Source organism: Camelina sativa, chromosome 16 (assembly GCF_030686135.1).
Source record: "Camelina sativa cultivar CO46 ecotype springtype chromosome 16, ASM3068613v1".
Taxonomy (NCBI): Eukaryota; Viridiplantae; Streptophyta; class Magnoliopsida; order Brassicales; family Brassicaceae; genus Camelina; species Camelina sativa.
In genome coordinates, this window is record NC_141895.1 from 4840332 (window position 1) to 4862100 (window position 21769).

The window sequence follows — 21769 nt, forward strand, 5'->3', positions numbered from 1 at the left end:
GACGATTTATCACAATTTAGGAGACGACCCATCGGAAAAAAAAGAATATCTTACTAGTCAACCATTTTTATAAAAATGAAATTTTTAGGCCAAGTAGAAAAGGACAAGAAGAGAGAGAGACAGAGAGAGATAAAACAAAAAAAAAACCTTGCTCAATACGCCACCGTCGTCGTCTTTAACCCAATCTAAAATCTCTTTTCATCTCAGAGATCATTTCTTAAAAATAAAATAAAAAGTTTCCGTTTTTAGCGAACCCTCTGTTTCTGAAAGCTTTAAAGTTGTCTCCTTTAATTAAGACCATCATGTCTTCGACTTCTTTCACCGACCTCCTTGCCTCTACCGGCGTTGACTGTTACGAAGATGATGAAGACTTGCGAGTTTCCGGCTCTAGCTTTGGTGGGTATTACCCGGAGAGAACTGGGTCGGGTTTACCCAAGTTTAAGACGGCTCAACCACCCCCTCTTCCGATTTCACAATCTTCTCATAACTTCACCTTTTCCGATTTCCTTGATTCTCCTCTCCTCCTCAGCTCCTCACACGTAAAGCTTTCATCTTTTCTTTTTTTTTTTTTTTAACAAAGCTTTCATCTTTCCTCATCTATTTCTTTTTCTTTTAGTATAAATGGAAAAGAAAAAGAAAAAGAAAAAATCAAATCTTTATAATCTATGATGTTCTGTCTTCAAACTAAAACTTATCTAAAGGTTTGTTTGGCTTTGTGTGTTGTGTCTTGTTTACTTGCAGAGTTTGATATCTCCAACAACAGGAGCGTTCCCATTTCAAGGCTCAAACAATCACTCAGAGTTTCCATGGCAGCTACAACCGCAACCGCAACCATTAAACACATCTTCTGTAAGTGTTTCCTTAAAAGCGTTTTCGATACATCAAGTCAAGCAACTACACTTTCTTGTTACTGAATCGAACTTTCCTTTCTTTTTATTTTTTCAGGCTTTGCAAGAAACGTATGGTGTTCAAGATCACCAGCAGAAGAAGCAGGAGATGATTCCTCGTGAGATTGCAACACAAAACAACAACCAAAGTTTTGGATCGGATCGTCAGGTAAAGGTACCATCATACATGGTGAGTAGGAACTCAAATGATGGTTATGGTTGGAGAAAGTACGGTCAGAAACAAGTGAAGAAGAGCGAGAACCCGAGGAGTTACTTCAAGTGTACGTATCCCAATTGTGTTTCCAAGAAGATTGTTGAGACTGCTTCTGATGGACAGATCACTGAGATCATCTATAAAGGAGGTCATAATCATCCTAAGCCTGTGTTCACCAAGAGACCATCGCAATCTTCATTACCATCATCGGTTAATGGGAGGCGTTTGTTGAATCCTGCTTCTGTTGTTAGTGAACCACATGATCAATCAGAGAATTCTTCGATTTCGTTTGAGTATAGTGATCTTGAGCAGAAAAGCTTTAAATCAGAATATGGTGAGATAGAGGATGAGGATGAACAACTTGATATTAAGAGAATGTAAGTAGTTTCTTGAATTAGTAGTGGAAGCAAAAACGTTTGTTGTACTTGGGTTTGGAATTGACTTAAATCTTTTTTGTGTTGTGTAACAGGAAAAGAGAAGGTGAAGATGAAGGCATGTCTATTGAAGTGAGCAGAGGAGTGAAAGAACCAAGAGTTGTGGTTCAAACAATAAGTGACATTGATATTCTTGTAGATGGCTTTAGATGGAGGAAGTATGGTCAAAAAGTTGTCAAGGGAAATACTAATCCAAGGTTGGTTATACAAAACTTAATTTCTCAAATTGTAAACTTGTTTCATGTTTTCTAATCACTTCCTTTTATTATATCAGGAGCTACTACAAGTGCACATACCAAGGTTGTGGAGTGAGGAAGCAAGTGGAAAGATCCGCAGCTGACGATAGAGCGGTTCTCACTACCTATGAAGGAAGACACAATCATGATATCCCAACCGCGCTACGTCGCTCATAATATAAATATTCTTGGGACTTAGTCATTAGTAATCTCATATAGGATTTGGATCAGAAAGAAAAAACACTCTTACTATGGCTTATCTTTTGTGCTCAATACAGTTTGTTTATTTGTTTGTTACACAGTCAGTACTTTGTTTTGTACAGAGTGGTGTTTAGTAGTTTTTTTTATCATGGGCCTTACAGAACCCCTTTTCTCATCTGTGTGACTTTAAACACTTGAGAGTCCATTTTATTTCTTGAGTCTTGGTCTTTTTCTTGATTTGTGTACATTATACATTCAAGCTTCATAAGCTAATAATAATGGTATGTAATCCCACTTTGCTTGATTGGTGGTGCAACACATCTAGCTAGTATATTATCTCCATATCATAAGACTTAATTTCAAATCTTAACTTCTTTATCCATTATTAGAACTAAGATATGAAACCAAAACCACAAATTTAGAATGGTGGAGATTATGCGGAAAGAATATTAACCAAACGTAAAAATAGAAAGAAATAATAAATAGAAACAACAAATACAGGCTCATCTTTCTTTTTCCTTCTCTCACATACCAATGTCTCTCTCTCTTCCTCTCGCTGTCTCTGTTTCTTCTTTCTTGCACCTCACCAAAGTCATAGAACCAATTAGCACAAGTAAAAACAGAGTCCTCTGTTTTCTTCTCTATACCATTAACATTTGACATTGCACAAAGCTGCATCTCTCATTTTCCATTACATAACCTTGATAGTTCCCCAAACCTAGCCTCTCTCGGTCTCTCCCTCTCTATCTTCTAGACTCGCTTTTTTTTTTTTAATGGATAAAGAAAACACCATGGAGTTGTTGACGTTTGGCAGAGGGGAGGCCAACTCGTCGTATTGGGGTGAAGTGCACGGTCCATTCATGAAGGAAGAGCTTGTGTGCCAAGCACAAAACATGATGACCTCAAGAGGTATTTTCATGAACAATGACCCTCTCAAATTCGCAATGCCTCTTCTCATGCTACAAATGTCAGTCATCATCGTTACCTCTAGGCTTATCTTCCGCGTCCTTCAACCTTTAAAACAAGGAATGATCACTGCTCAAGTGTTGGTATAACTTTCGAATACTATATTCACTGTACTCTTATTGCAAAACAAAATGTGTGTTGAAACTTATTACTGTGTGTGTAATGTATAGACAGGTGTTGTTTTAGGACCGTCTTTTCTAGGACATAATGTAACATACATGAACATGTTTCTTCCCGCTGAAGGGAAGATCATAATACAAACGCTTTCCAACGTCGGTTTCGTCATCCATCTCTTCCTCCTCGGGCTCAAAATTGATGGGAGTATTATCAGAAAAGCTGGTTCTAAAGCCATCCTCATCGGTACAGCCTCTTACGCCTTCCCTTTCTCCCTTGGCAGCCTCACGGTTATGTTCTTTAGTAAAACTTTGGGACTTCCCAGCGACGTGGTTAGCTGTACAAGCAGCGCCATATCCTTGAGCTCGATGACTTCATTCCCGGTTACAACCACGGTCTTAGCAGAACTTAACATCCTTAACTCCGAGTTAGGACGATTAGCCACTCACTGCTCAATGGTCTGCGAAGTTTGTAGCTGGTTCGTCGCTCTCGCGTTTAATATCTACACGCGTGAGCGGACTATGAATAGCTTTTGCGCGCTTTTGATGATCGTTCTTCTTCTTTTGGTGATTCATTTCCTCTTTAGACCTTTGATAGTATGGCTCACCGAGAGGAAAACCAAATCAACGAATAATAAAGACGTAGTTCCGTTCTACCCGGTCCTCTTTCTTTTATCTGTGGCTAGCCTTAGCGGAGAGGCTATGGGGGTCCACGCTGCGTTTGGAGCGTTTTGGTTTGGTGTTTCGCTACCTGATGGTCCGCCTTTAGGCACGGAACTTGCTGCCAAACTCGAGATATTTGCTTCGAATTTGTTCCTCCCATGTTTCATCGCTATTAGTGGGTTGCAAACTAATTTCTTTGAGATCACAGAGAGCCATGAGAACCATGTGGTAATGGTTGAGGTCATTCTCTTGATCACTTACGGGTGCAAGTTCCTTGGTACCGCGGCTGCGTCTGCTTACTGCAAAACGCAGATCGGAGACGCGCTTTGTTTGGCCTTGTTGATGTGTTGTCAAGGTATCATCGAAGTCTACACTACTATCGTCTGGAAAGACGCTCAGGTGAATATAAATAGTCTTAATTGATTTGTGTTTTCAGTTTGGTTTTGGTTCAGATTTTCTTGTTTTATAAAATATATATATCAAGAAAACTGAAAAAATTGTGGTTTCTTTTGTTACCGTTTTGGTTTTGATTAGGACTTAAAGAGATATGTAGGTTTGTTTGGATGATGAAAAAAAAAAGAAATCGGTTTATCTTCACTTAGTTTAGGTTTTTCAGATACAAGTTTAAATCTATGTTGACAATGGCAATGTGAGTTGAGTTGAGCCAGTAAGCTCATTTTGACACTAGCCATATATGTATATTTATATTTTCTAAATATTTTTTTTTTGTCAACAATTTAGTAATCTGATATTAGATGTCTCTATAATGTGTTAAAACTCATTTTAACAATAACGGTGTATGAGTTGAACTTAGATGCTTCGTATAATTTCTTTTAACTTACGGTAAAAAGTTGAATTTGGTTTCCAGGTTGTTGACACAGAATGCTTTAATCTGGTGATCATCACGCTTTTGACGGTAACCGGGATATCGCGGTTCCTCGTTGTGTACCTCTACGACCCTTCGAAACGTTACAAAAGCAAAAGCAAACGAACAATCCTCAACACAAGACAGCAAAATCTTCAGCTCCGTCTTCTCCTTGGTCTCTACAATGTTGAAAACGTTCCTTCCATGGTTAATCTTCTTGAAGCTACTTACCCGACACGGTTCAACCCGATCTCATTCTTCACGTTACACCTGGTCGAGCTTAAAGGTCGAGCACACGCAGTTCTCACGCCGCACCACCAGATGAACAAACTTGACCCTAACACGGCTCAGTCCACACACATCGTAAACGCCTTCCAGCGTTTCGAGCAAAAGTACCAGGTAAAACAACTAAACGTTTTTTTTTTCATCGTATAAGTGTATAACAATAATATAACCATCATAATTAACATGAGAGCATACACGTCGATGTAAGCGCAAATAAACAATCGTGGCATAAAAGTAAACGTAAATACAAAACTAACAACTGAAACCTACTTCCACTATATTATAGAAATGAAATATACTTTTAAAAAAAAAAAAAAATGAAGAAGAAGAAGAAAAAGTAACATATAGTTTGATAACCATAATTATTAATCTTATGTCAGGGAGCACTCATGGCGCAACACTTTACAGCAGCAGCGCCTTATTCGAGCATAAACAACGACGTATGCACGCTCGCACTTGACAAGAAGGCGACGTTAATCGTGATTCCGTTCCACAAGCAGTACGCGATTGACGGGACAGTCGGACAAGTCAACGGGCCCGTCCGCAGCATAAACCTTAACGTGTTGGAAGCTGCACCTTGTTCAGTCGCAATATTCATAGACCGAGGAGAGACTGAGGGACGACGCTCTGTCTTGATGACTAATACGTGGCAAAACGTGGCGGTGCTCTTCATTGGAGGAAAGGATGATGCGGAGGCGCTCGCGTTATGCATGAGGATGGCGGAAAAGCCTGATCTTAACGTCACTATGATACATTTCCGTCACAAGAGCTCCCTTCACGACGAGGATTACAGCGACATGTCCGAGTACAACCTAATAAGCGATTTCAAGAGCCACGCAGCGAACAAAGGGAGAGTTCACTACGTAGAAGAGATAGTGAGAGATGGCGTGGAGACGACGCAAGCGATTAGCTCATTGGGAGATGCCTATGACATGGTATTAGTGGGCCGAGACCACGACCTAGAGTCTTCGGTCTTGTATGGACTGACGGACTGGAGTGAGTGCCCTGAGTTAGGTGTGATAGGAGATATGTTGACGTCGCCGGATTTTCATTTCTCGGTGCTTGTTGTTCATCAGCAGCAAGGAGACTCACTGGCCATGGACGAAAGTTATAAATTGCCTAAGGTCGAGCATCATCAGAAGATTGGTGATACGGTAATGCAACCACGTTTCTCTGCTGAAGAAGGTTTCACTACCATTGATCTCGGTAAATGCTAGAGTAGCCAGCTGTCTTAAATCTTGAAGTTTTTTTTTTTCTTTTTTTATAAGTTCATGATTAGAGATATTTATACATAGATGTATCTAAGAGGTAGATGCATTTGGTATCGAATTGAGTCTCAGGATGTCATCATGTTATAGTTGTAGTTCGCTATTTTTGTCTTCATTTATATATATTACTAAGAGATCAACATAGTAAATAAAAAAATTATTTTGTAAAAATATGTGGGTAGGTAATCAAAAATATTCCAACAATCTCTATTATCTTGACATTTTTTTTTTTTGGGATATGTGACCCTTTTTTCTTTATTATTAAATGCTCAAAAAGTATTTCTATATTTTCACTCTTTTAATTTCACCATTTAAGATAAAACTAGGATGGTGACAAAAAAAAATAGAAGAGATAAAACTAATTAAGATCAAAATATTATAGATTAAAATATTATAATATGTTATACTATTTATTTCACATTCTCTCGTCACTTTATTATAAATATAATTTATATGACTTTATTATTATATTATTACTAGATTTCTCTCTCTTATAATAATACAAACAATATTTGTTTTTTTTTGTATTTACACAAATGTAATATCTCACACATTGGAAGTTGAGTAAGATCTTAAATGGTCTTATTTAAGATATATGTTCTACTCATTACTAATTACTTTTAAGTTAGAAATCCACAATCTAATATGATATCAGAGCTAGTGTGATCAAGGAAAAGAAATAACGAGAGGATTGATAGACAACGGAGTACGTTCCTTTGGGTGGCTTGTGAGGGCGTATCGAAGCTGAAGGAGGCTATTGAAGATATCTTGGGTGTTGTGGTGAGCTGGTGTGATCAGCTTCGTGTGTTGTGTCACACGGCTGTAGGCGGGTTTTGGATGCATAGTGGATTTAACTCGATAATGGAAGGGATATATTCAGGAGTATAGATGCTTACATTTATTTTTGGGGATCAATTTGTGAACGCAATGATGATTGTTGAGGAGTGGAGGATCGGATTGAGGATCACGCTAAAGAAGAAAACGAAAATAACAATGGACTAAAACATTGAACCAAAAAAGTTTTATCCTAACTTTAATAGAAAAATAAACAAAATTCTTATTAAAAAAAAAAGAGAAATTGTTAAAATATCTTTTTATTGATATTTTTAATCCTCTTTAAAACTACTTTTTTTTGCTCATTTTCATTATTGTTTTCTTTTACACAGATACAATATGTTAATTGAGTTTTGGAAATTTTTTTACGGTTTGAATTTTCTATTTTACATTAGGATATAGTCTTGACAAGTAGAATGTTTACTATTTGGAATTTAGGGTATTCAGCAATTTTGTGTATAGGAAAGGTTATTTTTGCAAATGTCAATTTTCTATATATATATATTTTTAAAAATAAAGTTTTGATGATAAACTAAAAAGGAAAGAAACTGCATTAATAACGAGACAAGAAAAAAATTAGGGCTGAGCGGCATTGAAGATTATAGCTGTCAAATGGGCGGTCCGTCCGTACTCCGTGGGCAAGTCTATGTCCATTTCGTTATGAGCGGTCATGGTCACGCCCAAAATTAAGATGGTCTTAAATGGAGAAATGATCATTGGGCTTTGAGACCAATTGGACATAACCATTTGGACAGTGGGCGGCCCAAATTTCCACTGTCCAAATTTCTTTAAAATCTAGGTTTTACAATTTGGGTAAAATGTTAATTTCTTCTTCTCTTCTCCATATCACTCCTCCTTGGAAAGTTTGAGTCACCATCTTCAATTCTTCATCTCAATTCTTTGATCTGAATCAAAAACAAGTAACAATTTAGTGGGCTTTCTTATTTTTTTTTGTGATTTGGCCTTCATCTCTTTCTCCTTCATCTCTTTTGTTGAGTTATGTTAGCATTTCGATCTGAATCTCTTGCTTAGTGTTTGTCCGATAAAATCAAATGCCTTTTGTGTTCAATACTTTATTTTAGATCCAACATTGATTTTTGATGGTGGGTTTGTCCAAAGTTTCATTCTTTTAGCAGTAGTGAATTGAGAATTATGGCTTAGCGCTTGTGGGTTTGGTGAGAAACAGTTTATGTGAATGTGGTGTGTTTTCGATTTAATTTGGTTTCCTTGTTTGATTTGATCTGCAATTTTCGTTATAGCCTTTGATATGTTCGATGTGATGACTAGAAGACTTTTAATATGTTTGATTCAGTTTGTGATTGGAGAAGGAAGCGGAGGTAAGAGCATAGCTGCTGCAGAGCGGAGGTAAGTGATGTGATCATGGATGGATTTAAGGAAGAGGATCTTGTAGCTGAGCTTGAACCTGAGGAACTTGTAGCTGAACTTGAACCCGAGGAGCTTGTAGCGGAGAAATCATTGCTTGTACCTGAAGGACCAATGACTAGAGCAAAAGCTAAGAGGCTAAGAAATGCACTAAATGGGCTTATTCAAGAGCTTATGGTCAAAGAGAGCATGTGAAGAACTATTGGGGATGATACCTATCAAGTCCAGCCCACTTTGAGCCTAATTCAAGTCCAAGAAAGCCCAAAATAATCATTGTTTTGTGGTCAAAGAGGAGTGACGAAAATAGAGTTCAACTCACCTTGGGACGAAAAGATAAAAGGCTAAGAAATGCACTAAATGGGCTTATTCAAGAGCTTATGGCCAAAGAGAGTATGAGAAAAACTATTGGGGATGATACCTATCAAGTCCAGCCCACTTTGAGCCTAATTCAAGTCCAAGAAAGCCCAAAATAATCACTTTGTTTTATGGTCAAAGAGGAGTAACGAAAATAGAGTTCAACTCACCTTGGGAAGAACACATTGGGAAGACAAAGTTCAAGAGTTTAATCTTCATTCAACTATCTATCTTTATTGTGTTTTAGTTTCAAGAATAATACTTGGCTTTGTGACCAAGTTTTCTATCTCTATATAAACTCATGTAATCTCATTTGAGAATAATCAACCAATTTTCCTTTTCATTTTAGATTCTATCTCTTTGTTCTTTGTCTAGAACATTTCTTTGTTTCTTGGTGTGTAATATCCAAGCAACAGTCTCCTTTTGCTAGACTAGTGTATCATATCTAGCAATGATTGGAGTTGGGAATATCAACAGTCTTCCGCGACTGCTGTGCGACCCCTCAATCCATCAAATCTCTCTTGTTGCACCTTGCACCTTGGCGAATTTCTATCATTTTTAGTCCAGCTGAGTGATCCTCGAATTTTGGGCGTATCAGTAAGGGAATTCAATGAAGATGGGGGAGCAAGAGAAGAAGAGACGAGAACAAGAGATAGAGATTGAGGCAAGAAAATGTAAAGGAACGTCGCTTCCTCTAGATCTAATCTCGGAGATACTCGTAAGGCTGCGTTCGAAATCTGTAGTGAAGTTTCGGTGCGTGTCGAAGCTCTTCTCCTACATAACCACCCAGCCATGTTTCATTAGATCGTTCGCAGCTCGATCCTCACAAAGTCCCTGTCTGCTCTTCGTGTTAGAAAAAGACAGCAATCTGATTGTCTTTTTAATACCACAACAACAGAACTCGAACAACCCTCCTCCTGTGGCTGTGTTGGACAGTAGTTATTCACTTTGTTTTTTGGTTTTTAACTTTTGTAATCTGAGAATAATATGTTGCCATTGAGACTTGAACGTCTTTTTTTTTTCTCTGTTTCACATCCAAGATTATCGATCACGAGCTACTCCCTCAACTGCTTGGTACATCATATCTTATATTATTGAAGCAGAGTACATAGGTTTAGTTTCCATGGCTTCTGAAATCACATATAAATCTTGTTTTTTTTCGGACAAAACACATAGATTTCCTATGAACTATGTGAAGTGGGCTATTTCACAACCTAGTCCTCTACTGTGGCAATTTATGATGTGCTTAATATTCACTTTAGCACGTAAACATCAGAGATAACTCTTGGACACATTTTTGCAGTTTTTGGAAATCTTCACCAAATTTCTACCTCTAAATTTGGTATTGACAAACCATCTACCACAAGTATGAGGATAATTAAAGACATATGAAAGGAACAAAAAAAAAAAAACTTAATATGGGCACATGCAAAGGCCAAAAAGAGAAAGATGGACTTTGAACACATCAAGATACAAATCTAGTTAGTCATACCCAAATACATAGATATGTGGTATCAATCAAGCCAAAAGAAACTGTGTATTCAACGGAGTGTGTTTTGGCGTACAGAAACGAGCAAATCAAATCTCGTATTTGGTAACCAATTTGATGTTTTACAATTCGTATGCAATGAAGGTTTCCGTGGACAAGAATCGTGTTTCATTTGTATAAATTTTGGTTATTAAAAAACTCTTGAAATCATGGATATATAACAACGTAGAAACCAATCAAAATTTTATATTCTTCCTTTATCAAAGTTTATATTTAATTTATATCTGATACAAAAATATAGCTTGGTATCGCTTCTATTTATTTTTCTTTTTTCTTTAGCGTAGTGCCTTTTGCATAATTTTGGATTAACCATCAGAAAAAAAAAAAAAAAAAAAAAAAAAAAAAGCTAGCAATACCAACAAGATGTGATGAACGAAAAGATTAGTGTCTAGAAGGGATGGTAATCCATGTGAGGACAGCCGAATCAGATGCCTTCGCCAGCTTTCATTTTTTTATTATTTTTATTATACTATCTTTCTTTCTTGTAAATTTCTTAACTTGTATATGTCTCCATCTCATACCTTTTAGTTTTATGCTCCAATAATGTTCGTAAGAAAATTGAAAAGTGTCTTCATAATCAATTCACAAAATTTTACATATCCATCAATTATCTGATCCTGGAAAAATTACTCTAATTTCAGCTAGAAAATCGATGGTAGGCATTAATATATCATTTCACAAAGTTGTTACTTGTTTTATCAGATTAGATCATTAATACTTGATAGGAAATTTAATAACATAATCCATTAAAAACCATCTACATTTCTCATACTAATTTTTTTTCAAAAATATATATATATATATATACAACATGTATTCTAACGAATTTACATATGGATGGTGTAGCAGTAGCACATCAACAACACTAGTAAAAAGTACTGTATATGTATAATAAATAGAGTCTTTGTTATCGGTTCCTTCATGTATAATCATTGAGGCCTTTGCATTTATTTGTCCATATATAGTAAATAGCATTAACTTTATTTGCTCTTTATATGATTGAAAGTTTTATTATATTATTTGAGCAAACATATGGGTTTGTTTTTTCAGCTCCACAGACTTTACGATTGGTCCACCTACATGGGGTACATCTGCATGTGACGACCTTACATGATTGCCCTGACGTCTCAACACTCTTTTCTTTGGACCCTTAATTAATCTGCCGTCTCGAGTTCGCATTATTTATTACCCAATAAACAATCAAAATTGCTTATTATATTTAACCACCGAAACTTAAAAGTCTTAAACAGGTCTAAGTACGTTGCATTACAGTTGAACATGCAGTTCTTCTTATGCTAAACAGATTCTTATGATATATTATAATGACTTAATTACAGTTTCATTGGAAGTCATCGCATTATTACTTGACATCTGAACTATTATTATTCACTTGATCTTGACCCAAATATTGAATTAGTAAATTATTATTTACCTATTTGGTTCAGTTATACATAAAATTTTCTTTTGCATTTTGGAACTTTGTTCCTAATTGTACTACAGTTCGATTCCTGTCCTATAAGATCCAATTTACATATGCTTACAAGTTTTTTTATTATTATTATTGTTCATATGATCTTAACTTAATTAGAATCTTGTCCTCACTGCCACATTCCGAGACTAGATCACAAATTTAACATAGATCTTATCCACATGAGTACATTACATAGTTTTGTTTTTAACTTCATAATAAATAAAAATCTTCGAAAATTTTCTTCCCGGGGATGTTAAATAAAAATCCGATTTCCGGATTCAAAAGAAAAAAAAATTAAGAAAATAGAGACAGAATTAATTAACAAAGAGTAAAAAAAAAAAAAACTACTAATTAAGATCCTCAGTGATGCTATCGAGGTGAGGCCGCCACGTGGAAACTGACGCCGACCGGCTATGTCTCCGACGGTGACGATTCTCTTTACCGGTGGAACTCATCTTCTCCGACAACAAAACATCTTCTAAATATTTCTCACACAACGTCAAACAATGACCATCAAGATCATCCTTATGTTTTGGTGTTATGGTATCAAGATCCTTGTTACCACTCATATGATCACTGTTTTGGCTGTTTTCCCGGCGGTGGAGATCTTTTCTCTTCTTTGTCTTCTTCTTCTCCGGAAAAGAAGAATCCGGGATAAGAAAATAGATGCTTCCACGCTTAAGCTCAGATTCAGGGGACAAGATCAAGATCTTACGTACAACTCCTTGAGAACAAGGTTTGCTCAAGACATGGTTAGGATTCGCCTGAAGGACCTCGCCGGCGGTCATCGGACGAGTGATCTCGTCGACGTGGCCGTTTAGATGTACGATTCTGATCAAATCTAAAGCTCCACATGGAAGTACACAAGCCAAACAACAGCGTAAACTATTTCCCATATCTTCTTCTTTGCAACACAGATTTATAAGTTTTCTATAACAAGAAAAAAAAAAGAAGGATTTATAAGTTTTTTTTTCTCTTAAGTTTGTTCTTTGTAATTGTTGTTGTGTTATCTTTGTGGGCATGGACGAGGTTTGTATATATATAGAGAGAGTGAATAAAAACGATTAAGAGAGCTTGACCAAAATGTATACGGATGTTTAAATTACTAAAACGCCCTTGCTTCTGATTGTGATTAACGTAAGCAGCCCTTCTTGATCCATATGATAGTGTTCAACTGTTCATTATACAAAACTATTTTATTTCTGTTATTCTACTGAATTTATCTACTTTTAACGATGAAAGATATCCATTGTTTGGTCAATACCTATTATTTTTTTGGTCTAGAAATCTACCTGTCTAATTATTTTAATTTCTAACAACTATAACAGATAATGATCTGATTGATGAAATGGATATATTATGTAATATGATTAATTTTAAAACTAATCAGAAAGAAATAGCAATTTAGAATTATCCGTTTTGCACCAAACTAATAATATGACACAACTCTTATTTTGAATGTAGATGCATTATCCAATTAGAAAATTGCTTAATAAATATTTTCGGACCGTCTACACTTTTGACTTTTTGTATATTCAAACAATTTTGACGTTATAATAAAGGTTTTGTAATCGATACCAAAAAGAAGAATTTTTTTTTTCTTATACGTGAAAACTACTACATAAACAAAATACTCCTGAATGAATGTAAAAGCCAAAAATGTGTAAAATACTACACTAATTTTTTTTTTGAAACTAAACTGGTTTTTGTAAATTTGATAAGTTTTCAGATGAAAAAAAAACCACAGATTTTTGAATACTAGATACAACCAACCTATGTGACATATACCTATACAAAGTTGTTAACCTATGTATAACATCCATCAGTTTAAAATATCTCTTTATTTATTACTAGAGTAGCGCACGCGCGGTAATTAGATTTTTTTTTAAAAAACAGTTTTGGTATTTTAGGATATGATCTTTTTTCTACTTAATATTTAATAATTGGCATCTTAAAATATAGTGTTTTATCTTTAAAAAGAGGTTAAAATATTTTATTGGATTATCAAGAACTTGTATTGGAGACCTATATACTTCAATTTGCATATAAAAAGAAGGGTTTACCTTCTAAACATCCATAGTTGTTGATAGATAAGATGAGAGAGTTTGGTAGAGGGGTTGAACATGTTTTCCTTCTAAATTATATATTTTTTTTTCTATTAGTAATCTAGCTAAATTATGTATCAACCTGCTAATAACAGATAATCAATCTTTAGAATTCAAATACATCAACACCATTTCACGACGTTATGACAAACGAACTATGAACTATCTAAAAAATATAACGATAAATGTCTAGCCAGAAAATATGTTCGGTCGTATAATATTTAAAAATAGACAGAAAACAAAAAGTTATAAGAATAGCTTAATACAAAGTTAGACACTTAGGTTCAGATCCTAATATTTAATTAAAGAGTTGCATAGGTTACACATAAAAACGTTCTTCGAGCTTCATCTTGGTGTTTCATCACATATGTTATATAATAATGGCCAGCGAATTCACAGCTGAACATATAGTCAATGTAAGACATTGGTATTAATTTTAACTATATACATTTTAATTTTTAAACTTACTTAGCTTTGTGATATTCCAAATTGTTAATGTTCGGTTTTATGTAGATACTTGAGGAGCCAATGCAATTCACAATGCATGGTGTACCTAAAAGTAATTATAATGATCAGATAGCTAGTATATGTTCGTTTAAATTTGATAAGAGATTATTATTCAAGAAGGTCTAAGTAAAGAAACATATTTTCACTAACACCAACTTTCCAAAATTTGCAAAACACAAAAAACTGTTTCGGTTTTGTATGTAAGTTGAGATCCGTTTAATTTCCAATAATACATGAACTTTCAAGCATAATCTCTTTTTGCATAACACTTAAGAGTGTCATTTCTATATTTTTAATAAAAAAACTAAATTAGGTTTTTAATCTAATTATACTAAGTGTCGTTGATGCACTAAAAATCAAATGATACACTTGGGACTCATAATACGCGAGAAACATAGATTTCAGAAAATTTATTACCTACCATACAATAGAGTAAAAACTACTTCATCAGAATCATTGGCTATCCCAGTTTCGGCATTGACACTCTCACGGCTTGTTTTATGCTTCACATCACTTATATAGCCAAATATATCTATGTTGCAATAAACAAAAATAACATCTTTAAATGATATATAGAAAAAATAGATTAAATATAGATCTAATGCGATTCGAACAAATTGATAAGTTTAAAAGAACTAACCAAAAGATGAACCGTCAATCGATCTTCCATTTTTTATGTTTTCGAAGTCTTTGAACCGAAAGAAATTATTCGGACTCAAATCTGCGAGTATCATCATTTCCGTATCCTCACAAATTTGATCTGATAAAGATGTCGTGTGTTTCTTTCTTTGAGCGTTGGATTGATGACCTGAAATTTCCAAATGTCATACCAGTCTCCCTCGTCGATAAATCTTAGAATTTTTTTCATTTTTGGAGTGTGAACAATAGTTGCTTCATTGGTGTCACCCTTGCATGTCCAATATTAAAATTGTGTTAACAAATCAGTAAACAAAATGATAAATTGGGTACAAAGCATAGAGAAAGTTATGATTTTTACCTTTTCATCAGCCAAATAACAACCCTTTTCTAAAAAAAATCGTGTGTAAACCAAGTACTCAATACCTTTGCTTGTATCCTCCAATCGGTCTTCCCTAAACGTAAATCAGCAATTTTAGTGAATACCATCTTTCCGATTGTTAAGAGATTTTTTGAGAGATTGAAAGTGATAGAAGAATGAAAAGAGTGTTCGAGTTGTGTGTGGAATTCAAAGAGACTCATGATTAAACATATATCAAACGTTGTGTGTTTATCAGTTTAATGTTATTTTTATTTTTTATTTAATTTTTAAATATTATTATGTACACATTTTAAAAGGTTGATTTTGTAAGGAATTGATTGTGATATCAATCTAATCATCACTCTTTTTTGAAAATATACAATAAATATATATTCTTTGTGGTATAATACAATATTCTTGGGCTTAATTATGTATTGGCTTAGGAAATATGCAAAATCACCTTATGGGGATTGAATATGTACTGTAATTATTTTAGTTAATATAATGAAATGGATATAATTGTTTTAGAATAGTGTAAATATGTAGTAATGATTTTTTTCCAAAAAAAAAAATCAATGTTATTGTTACATCTCAATAATAAAGACATAGCGTACTGTCCACGCTAGAGCATAATAATATTTACATAGATACACAAAATTAGACAAAAATAACAAAAATTACCCATTAAAAATCCCAATACAGTAGATATAACATGGACGTAAGGCGAGTACGTTACCTTGATTTTTTATATAAAAGTACCCTCGCCTATTTGCCTGTGTATGTATTAAAAATAAGCTAGCCTCGCCTATTTGCCTGTGTATGTATTAAAAATAAGGGGTGGAATTGTTAATTAACAATCCACGAGAGATCCAACGTATGAGACTATAGGCGAAGAAGAGTTTAACGGTTCATATAGTTTTCGCACGGATCGACGATAATCACGAGAGGTCCAACGGCTGAGACTATAGGCGAAGAAGAGTTTGACGGTTCAGATAGTTTTTGACGCGGATCGACGATAATCGCAAGAGATCCAACGGCTTAGACTATAGACGAAGAAGAGTTTGATGTTTCAGATAGTTTTTGACGTGGATCGATGATAATCGCGAGAGATCCAACGGTTGAGACTATAGACGAAGAAGAGTTTAACGTTCAAATAGTTATCAACGATAATCGCGAGAGATCCAATGGCTGAGACTATAGACGAAAATGAGTTTGACGGTTCAGATAGTTTTTGACGCGGATCGACGATAATCGCGAGAGATCCAACGGCTGAGACTATAGATGAAGAAGATTTTGACGATTTAGATAGTTTTTGACGCGGATCGACGATAATCACGAGAGATCCAACGGCTGAGACTATAGACGAAGAAGAGTTTGATGGTACAGATAGTTTTTGACGCGGATCAACGATGATCACTGTAGATTATAAACAATCCAACGGTTCCTGTTGTTACCCTAATATTTTTTAATCTTTGAGTCGGCACATTAAAAACAGTCCCACCATATATAATAAGGGATCGTGAGCTCTTCATCCATCATAATCTTTCTTCATCCATCTTTCCAAAACCACCCCCTCCCCTTTTTTTTTTAAGGTTATATGGATCCCTCCGATGCTGCTTTTGTGAAAAATTACAAAGATTATTTAGACAAGGATTATGGAGTGAGTGTATTTTAGGAAATCGATACCACTCCTTTAGAGAGCATAGATCAGGCGTCCAATATCTTTGATAATATCACTCGATCAGTCCAGAAGGCAGATCCAAAGTTTTTTCTCCGTAGGGTTACCATTTACGGCGATTTTTCTAAATACGGAGGAGATACCAGCATCTTTCATAAAGGGAACCATAAATTTGACCTAATAGAATGTAATCTGCCTAAAAGATTGACCTACCGTGATAAAGACGATTGTCAAGAAAGTAAGTCTTTTCATCCTAATTTTTTTTTGCCTTTTTCGGTGTATTTTTCTTACAATTTTTTGTTTTTCTGATTCACAGAGATTCCCTTTAAAGAAAATTTAGCAGCTCTATGTTTGAAACAGGACATTAATTTCCATACTATCGCCAATCCTCTTCCCTTCAATTTTTTGGTGATAACTTCGGATCCTAGTTTTGGAGAACTCTTCACCGATTTGGAGGATGACGGATTCATCGTGATGTTGTCATGTAGCCGTACGCAATTCGTTCGTTGGGTGAATCTGCATATTACATGTTGTATTGGGAGGAGATGAAGAAAGTATGGGAACCTCTTATTCCCAAATTACACTACCATTTACAGGCTAAGGCTACACGTGGAAGATCAGCTTAATTAATGGAAGTTTGGTTAAAGAATTTTTTTTGTTTTTTTTGTTTCTAGTTTATGTTATAAGGTATTCCATCTATAGTAATGATTATTGAAACTGATTGACTCCTCAAGTTAAGTATCTATCTTTAGTAATGCTTGTTTGATTGTCTACGACCAATACCTTGAATGACCTTGTCTTTTCCATTCTTCTTATTTTGGTTTGAGTACCTTTGAAAGCATAAGAGAATCAAGGAAGACAAATTAGTAACAACAAGAAAAAGTGAATTCATCATCTCAACTAGATGCATGAAGCTAATCATATTCATGAAATTAAATGGTCTAGTCTCAAGCAAAGATGAAATCCTAATGGTTAAATGCAATTGCAAACCGGCAACGACGCCAAATTGATGTAGTACTTTGGTCTATTCAATTAATATCAATCCACAAATCTGCAAAGACTCACACACTAAGAATACACAAGAGAGCTTAATCTAAACTTAAACAAAGATTTGGGCATGGAAATCTTAATATCTAGAGTCAAGCTTGATCAAGGCTATCTAGCAATATTGTCCCTAAACAAGATAGGAAACACATAAATAAAGCCCTAGACATCAAAAGTCAATCATCTATCCCCCTAATCTACCAAGCCCAAAGTACTAAAATATCTACTCACTCCTAATCATGATCACACAAAGTAAAAAGCTTGATCTTTATGAAATCATAACAACGAGTTATAGATTAGGAGAAATGAAGAAGAGATTACTATTAAAAACCTTAAATCAAACAAAGGTTTCAACAAACCCAGAAAAGCAACCTTAAAAACCCTAAAAATTGCTAAAACAAAAGATAGTCTTTCCTAATGAGTAGTTAGTGTATTTATAGGAAAATAAGGTGAACCATTTTCCTTCACCCCCTTTTAATTAACCAATCAGAATACAATAATATGTCATGTCATATCATATTTAAAAAATAAAAATCAAAATTAAAATAAAAAGAAAACATAAATTAAGGAAACAAATTATGTAGGTTTGGGTTTATAAAAGAGGATTAGAGTTTAAATTTATAATTTTAAAAATTATATGTCGGTTTGGGTTTATAAAAGAATGGTTAGGATTTAGATTTTACAATTAAACAAAATTATATGTCGGTTTGGGTTTACAAAAGAGTGGTTACGATTTAGATTTTACAATTAAACGAAATTATATGTAGGTTTGGGTTTATAAAAAAGTGGTTAGGATTTAGATTTTACAATTAAACAAAATGATATGCTGGTTTGGGTTTATAAAAGAGTGTTTAGGGTTTATATTGTACAATTAAAAAAAATTATATGTCAGTTTGGGTTTAAAAAGAGTGATTAGGATTTAGATTTTACAATTAAACAAAATTACAGTATATGTCTCTTTGAGTTTATAAAAAATGGTTAGCGTTTAGATGTAATAATTAAAAACTGTAATCTAATATTATAACTAAATTTTTTAAAATTGATTGATCTACATAATTTGTTTTCTTAATTAAGATTTGTTTCCTAGGGTGAATAAGAGAGGTTCACCCGAACCCAAGAATTTTCCTATATTATTTTTCTTACTTTATTCGAAATCTAAACGAATTTTGGAGGCCTATATAAACTGAGGTTCTCTTGCTACTAAAAACATCTAAAGGTAGCCAAAGTACAAAATAAATTTGGATACTTGATTATAGATAGTGTTTGCATTCTTCTGGTACCTTTCTGCTAATTGACACACACATATATACTATTTTAGTTCTTAATCAGAATTTAAACCGTACGTGCGTACGCTATTATTACCTCTAAAGGCTCTTACACTTATGTAACATGATACTTTTTTTTTTTTTTTTGAAAAAGATGTAACATGATACTATAATACTATAAATTACTACGGGAAACAGTTAAGGAGCCGTTTGGTCAGAGCTTCCGTTACGTTCGGGCTATGACACGAAAAGGAGATCCATGTATAATTAGATAACGTCATTAGAAAATGAATTATAATGATCCAAAATCAGATACGTTAACTGATATCTTTGCCTTTTCTTGTATGTTATCTTTAAACATAACAGAACAGATAAGATCCCGATCTTTAAAAAGAAATGAATGTTCGGTAAACTAGATAAAAATTAACGTCGTTGATTATTACTACATATATATATAACTGGAGTTCTAACCAAATTTCGATGGAACACCAACTAGTTATAACTTATAAGCCTATAACATTCATTAGAAGACAAATTTATAACTACTATAGTTTAAGTAGATGATAGTACAGAAAACTATCTATGACATTAACATCATTAAAGTCGAATTGATTGAAGAATCTAAGAGCAAACAGTGTTTTGTCCTCATTTTCTATACTATTATTTTTTAAAAAAAAAAGTTTATTATCACATGTCTCTCACTGGAAAAGACAAAATTTTGAGACTGAAACTGTACCGATAGTACTAGCTAGTACTACGTTATATTCATGTTAATTATGACGCTGTTATAATCAGATACAAAAGTAATGCATGTACCAAATGTACGAGTAGGAATCTAGCTATAGATTATGATTCTCCCATTTTCAGGATGACATTAAATCATTAATCAATTAATTATGGACTCTCGAGACTCTCGAGGCCTTAAACTTCCCCTTGAATGGGTATGAAATTAATGGTTCTTAAGGTTTTGGTAAAACCCATATATATTCATCAAATGATTAATGCCCTAATAAAATAAATACATATCAAGTACGTAAGAGGAAGCTTCGTAGCACGGAGGTTTGTGGCACCGACTATTGCGTACGAGCGGCGCTGAAGTTGATTAATTATGAAACTAATGATTTTATTTATTTCTCTACTATCAAACAATAAACCTCGTGCGCACCACAGGATTTTTTTCTTTTTTCTTTTTGGTGTTTATAATTATGATTGAAACTTAATTTAACTATGGAACTACAAGACGATCAATTAATTGAAGAACGTGAGTCAAGTCTGTCTTTTCCCTCAATTGGACAACACATGTATCCACGGTGGATCATAAACCACATAATTTATTATGTAGGTGAATGAGGTTAGTAAACAAAAGGGTTAAATAATCGTTCAAAGACAGAACTGAGGGAGACTTTTTTTTGTTTGTTACTTTTGAATCAGTTTATGCAAGCAAACAATATTCTATATTAGAATCTGAATAATATTCTAACGTAGGAATCAGTTGATTGAAATTAATATATTATACTACGGCTGACAGTATAATGATATTCTACAGGATAAATTTTTAAATTTCTGTACGCATTAAAAAATGAGAGTTCCATTACAAAAATCAACTGTAAATAATTTTCTTTAACGTAGTTAAATAACTTACTCGCTCAAGGGCAGTCATCTTGATCTTCATCTTTAATATATTTAAATCTTAGAAGTTAGAACAACAGTAGTATATCGCAAAAGTTTGAGTTTAACATATGTTAGTGAAACTATATATGATGGTCATAATAATATTATTTCCTAACAAGACTTGAAACGATTAGTTTATTGAGGTTGCTTGTCTGTATTATTTTATAGTCACAAAGCCGGAATCGAGAAAATAAAGAAACGATATATAGCTGTCATTTTATGGTCAAATGGTGCAATAATACAAAGTTTAGTTTCAAGCTCCAGTTACAAACTTTAGTTTAACATTTTATTTATGAAAGATTTTGAGCTGTGTTGGTGAACCATCCCAAGTTATATATTACGTAAGGAGAGTGATAATTGTTCTTAGAATGAAAGTTCTTGGGAAATTTGCAAACTTTATTATGAATTACAAACGAGTTGTTGCAATTAGACTATTAGTTATGAAATGTTGCTTGGTCTCGACAAGACTTTTTGTTGACATGTGATTATTGATTACTTGTATAGGCAGTCCCAGTTCCAGCCTTCCAAGATTAGTTAGGTCTAGTTCAAACTCTCATAGCCAATTTTCCCAACAAAAATTTCAGGGCAAAAGTTTTTTTTTCTTTTTGTTTTTTTTGCCAAAAGTTATTTGTTTTAGACCCTATATTACGTTGAGTCGATGCTAGGTAGAAATATGCATGAATCGGGTTAGTTAGGTGTAAATGTGTAATCCTAAAACGCAAAATTCACATATATTTGAGTTTGCTTCGGTTCGACCAAATTTGTCTCCAACTTATATT

The 21769-nt window shown here is 34.1% G+C and overlaps 3 protein-coding genes and 1 long non-coding RNA gene across 4 annotated transcripts; 3 read left to right on the forward strand and 1 right to left on the reverse strand.

The window, feature by feature from the left end:
- The first annotated feature begins 45 nt into the window (after window positions 1-45).
- LOC104749864 (putative WRKY transcription factor 25) lies at window positions 46-2276 on the forward strand. Its single transcript, XM_010471577.2, has 5 exons — window positions 46-539; window positions 742-849; window positions 946-1478; window positions 1571-1732; window positions 1810-2276. Exons 1-5 carry the CDS (start codon window positions 303-305, stop codon window positions 1946-1948), a joined length of 1179 nt encoding a protein of 392 aa, XP_010469879.2. The 5' UTR covers window positions 46-302; the 3' UTR covers window positions 1949-2276.
- A 222-nt stretch (window positions 2277-2498) lies between these two features.
- LOC104749865 (cation/H(+) symporter 13-like) lies at window positions 2499-6336 on the forward strand. Its single transcript, XM_087493273.1, has 4 exons — window positions 2499-3021; window positions 3109-4113; window positions 4583-4978; window positions 5245-6336. The coding sequence occupies exons 1-4, from the start codon at window positions 2746-2748 to the stop codon at window positions 6079-6081; spliced, it is 2514 nt and encodes an 837-aa protein (XP_087349399.1). The 5' UTR covers window positions 2499-2745; the 3' UTR covers window positions 6082-6336.
- A 5534-nt stretch (window positions 6337-11870) lies between these two features.
- On the reverse strand, window positions 11871-12744 carry LOC104749866 (uncharacterized). Its single transcript, XM_010471579.3, has one exon. It carries the CDS (start codon window positions 12617-12619, stop codon window positions 12071-12073), a length of 549 nt encoding a protein of 182 aa, XP_010469881.2. The 5' UTR covers window positions 12620-12744; the 3' UTR covers window positions 11871-12070.
- Window positions 12745-16111: 3367 nt separating this feature from the next.
- LOC104749867 (uncharacterized) lies at window positions 16112-17776 on the forward strand. The gene is made up of 2 exons (XR_761492.3): window positions 16112-17248; window positions 17327-17776. It is a non-coding gene; the product is annotated as an uncharacterized LOC104749867 (long non-coding RNA).
- The last annotated feature ends 3993 nt before the right edge of the window (window positions 17777-21769 follow it).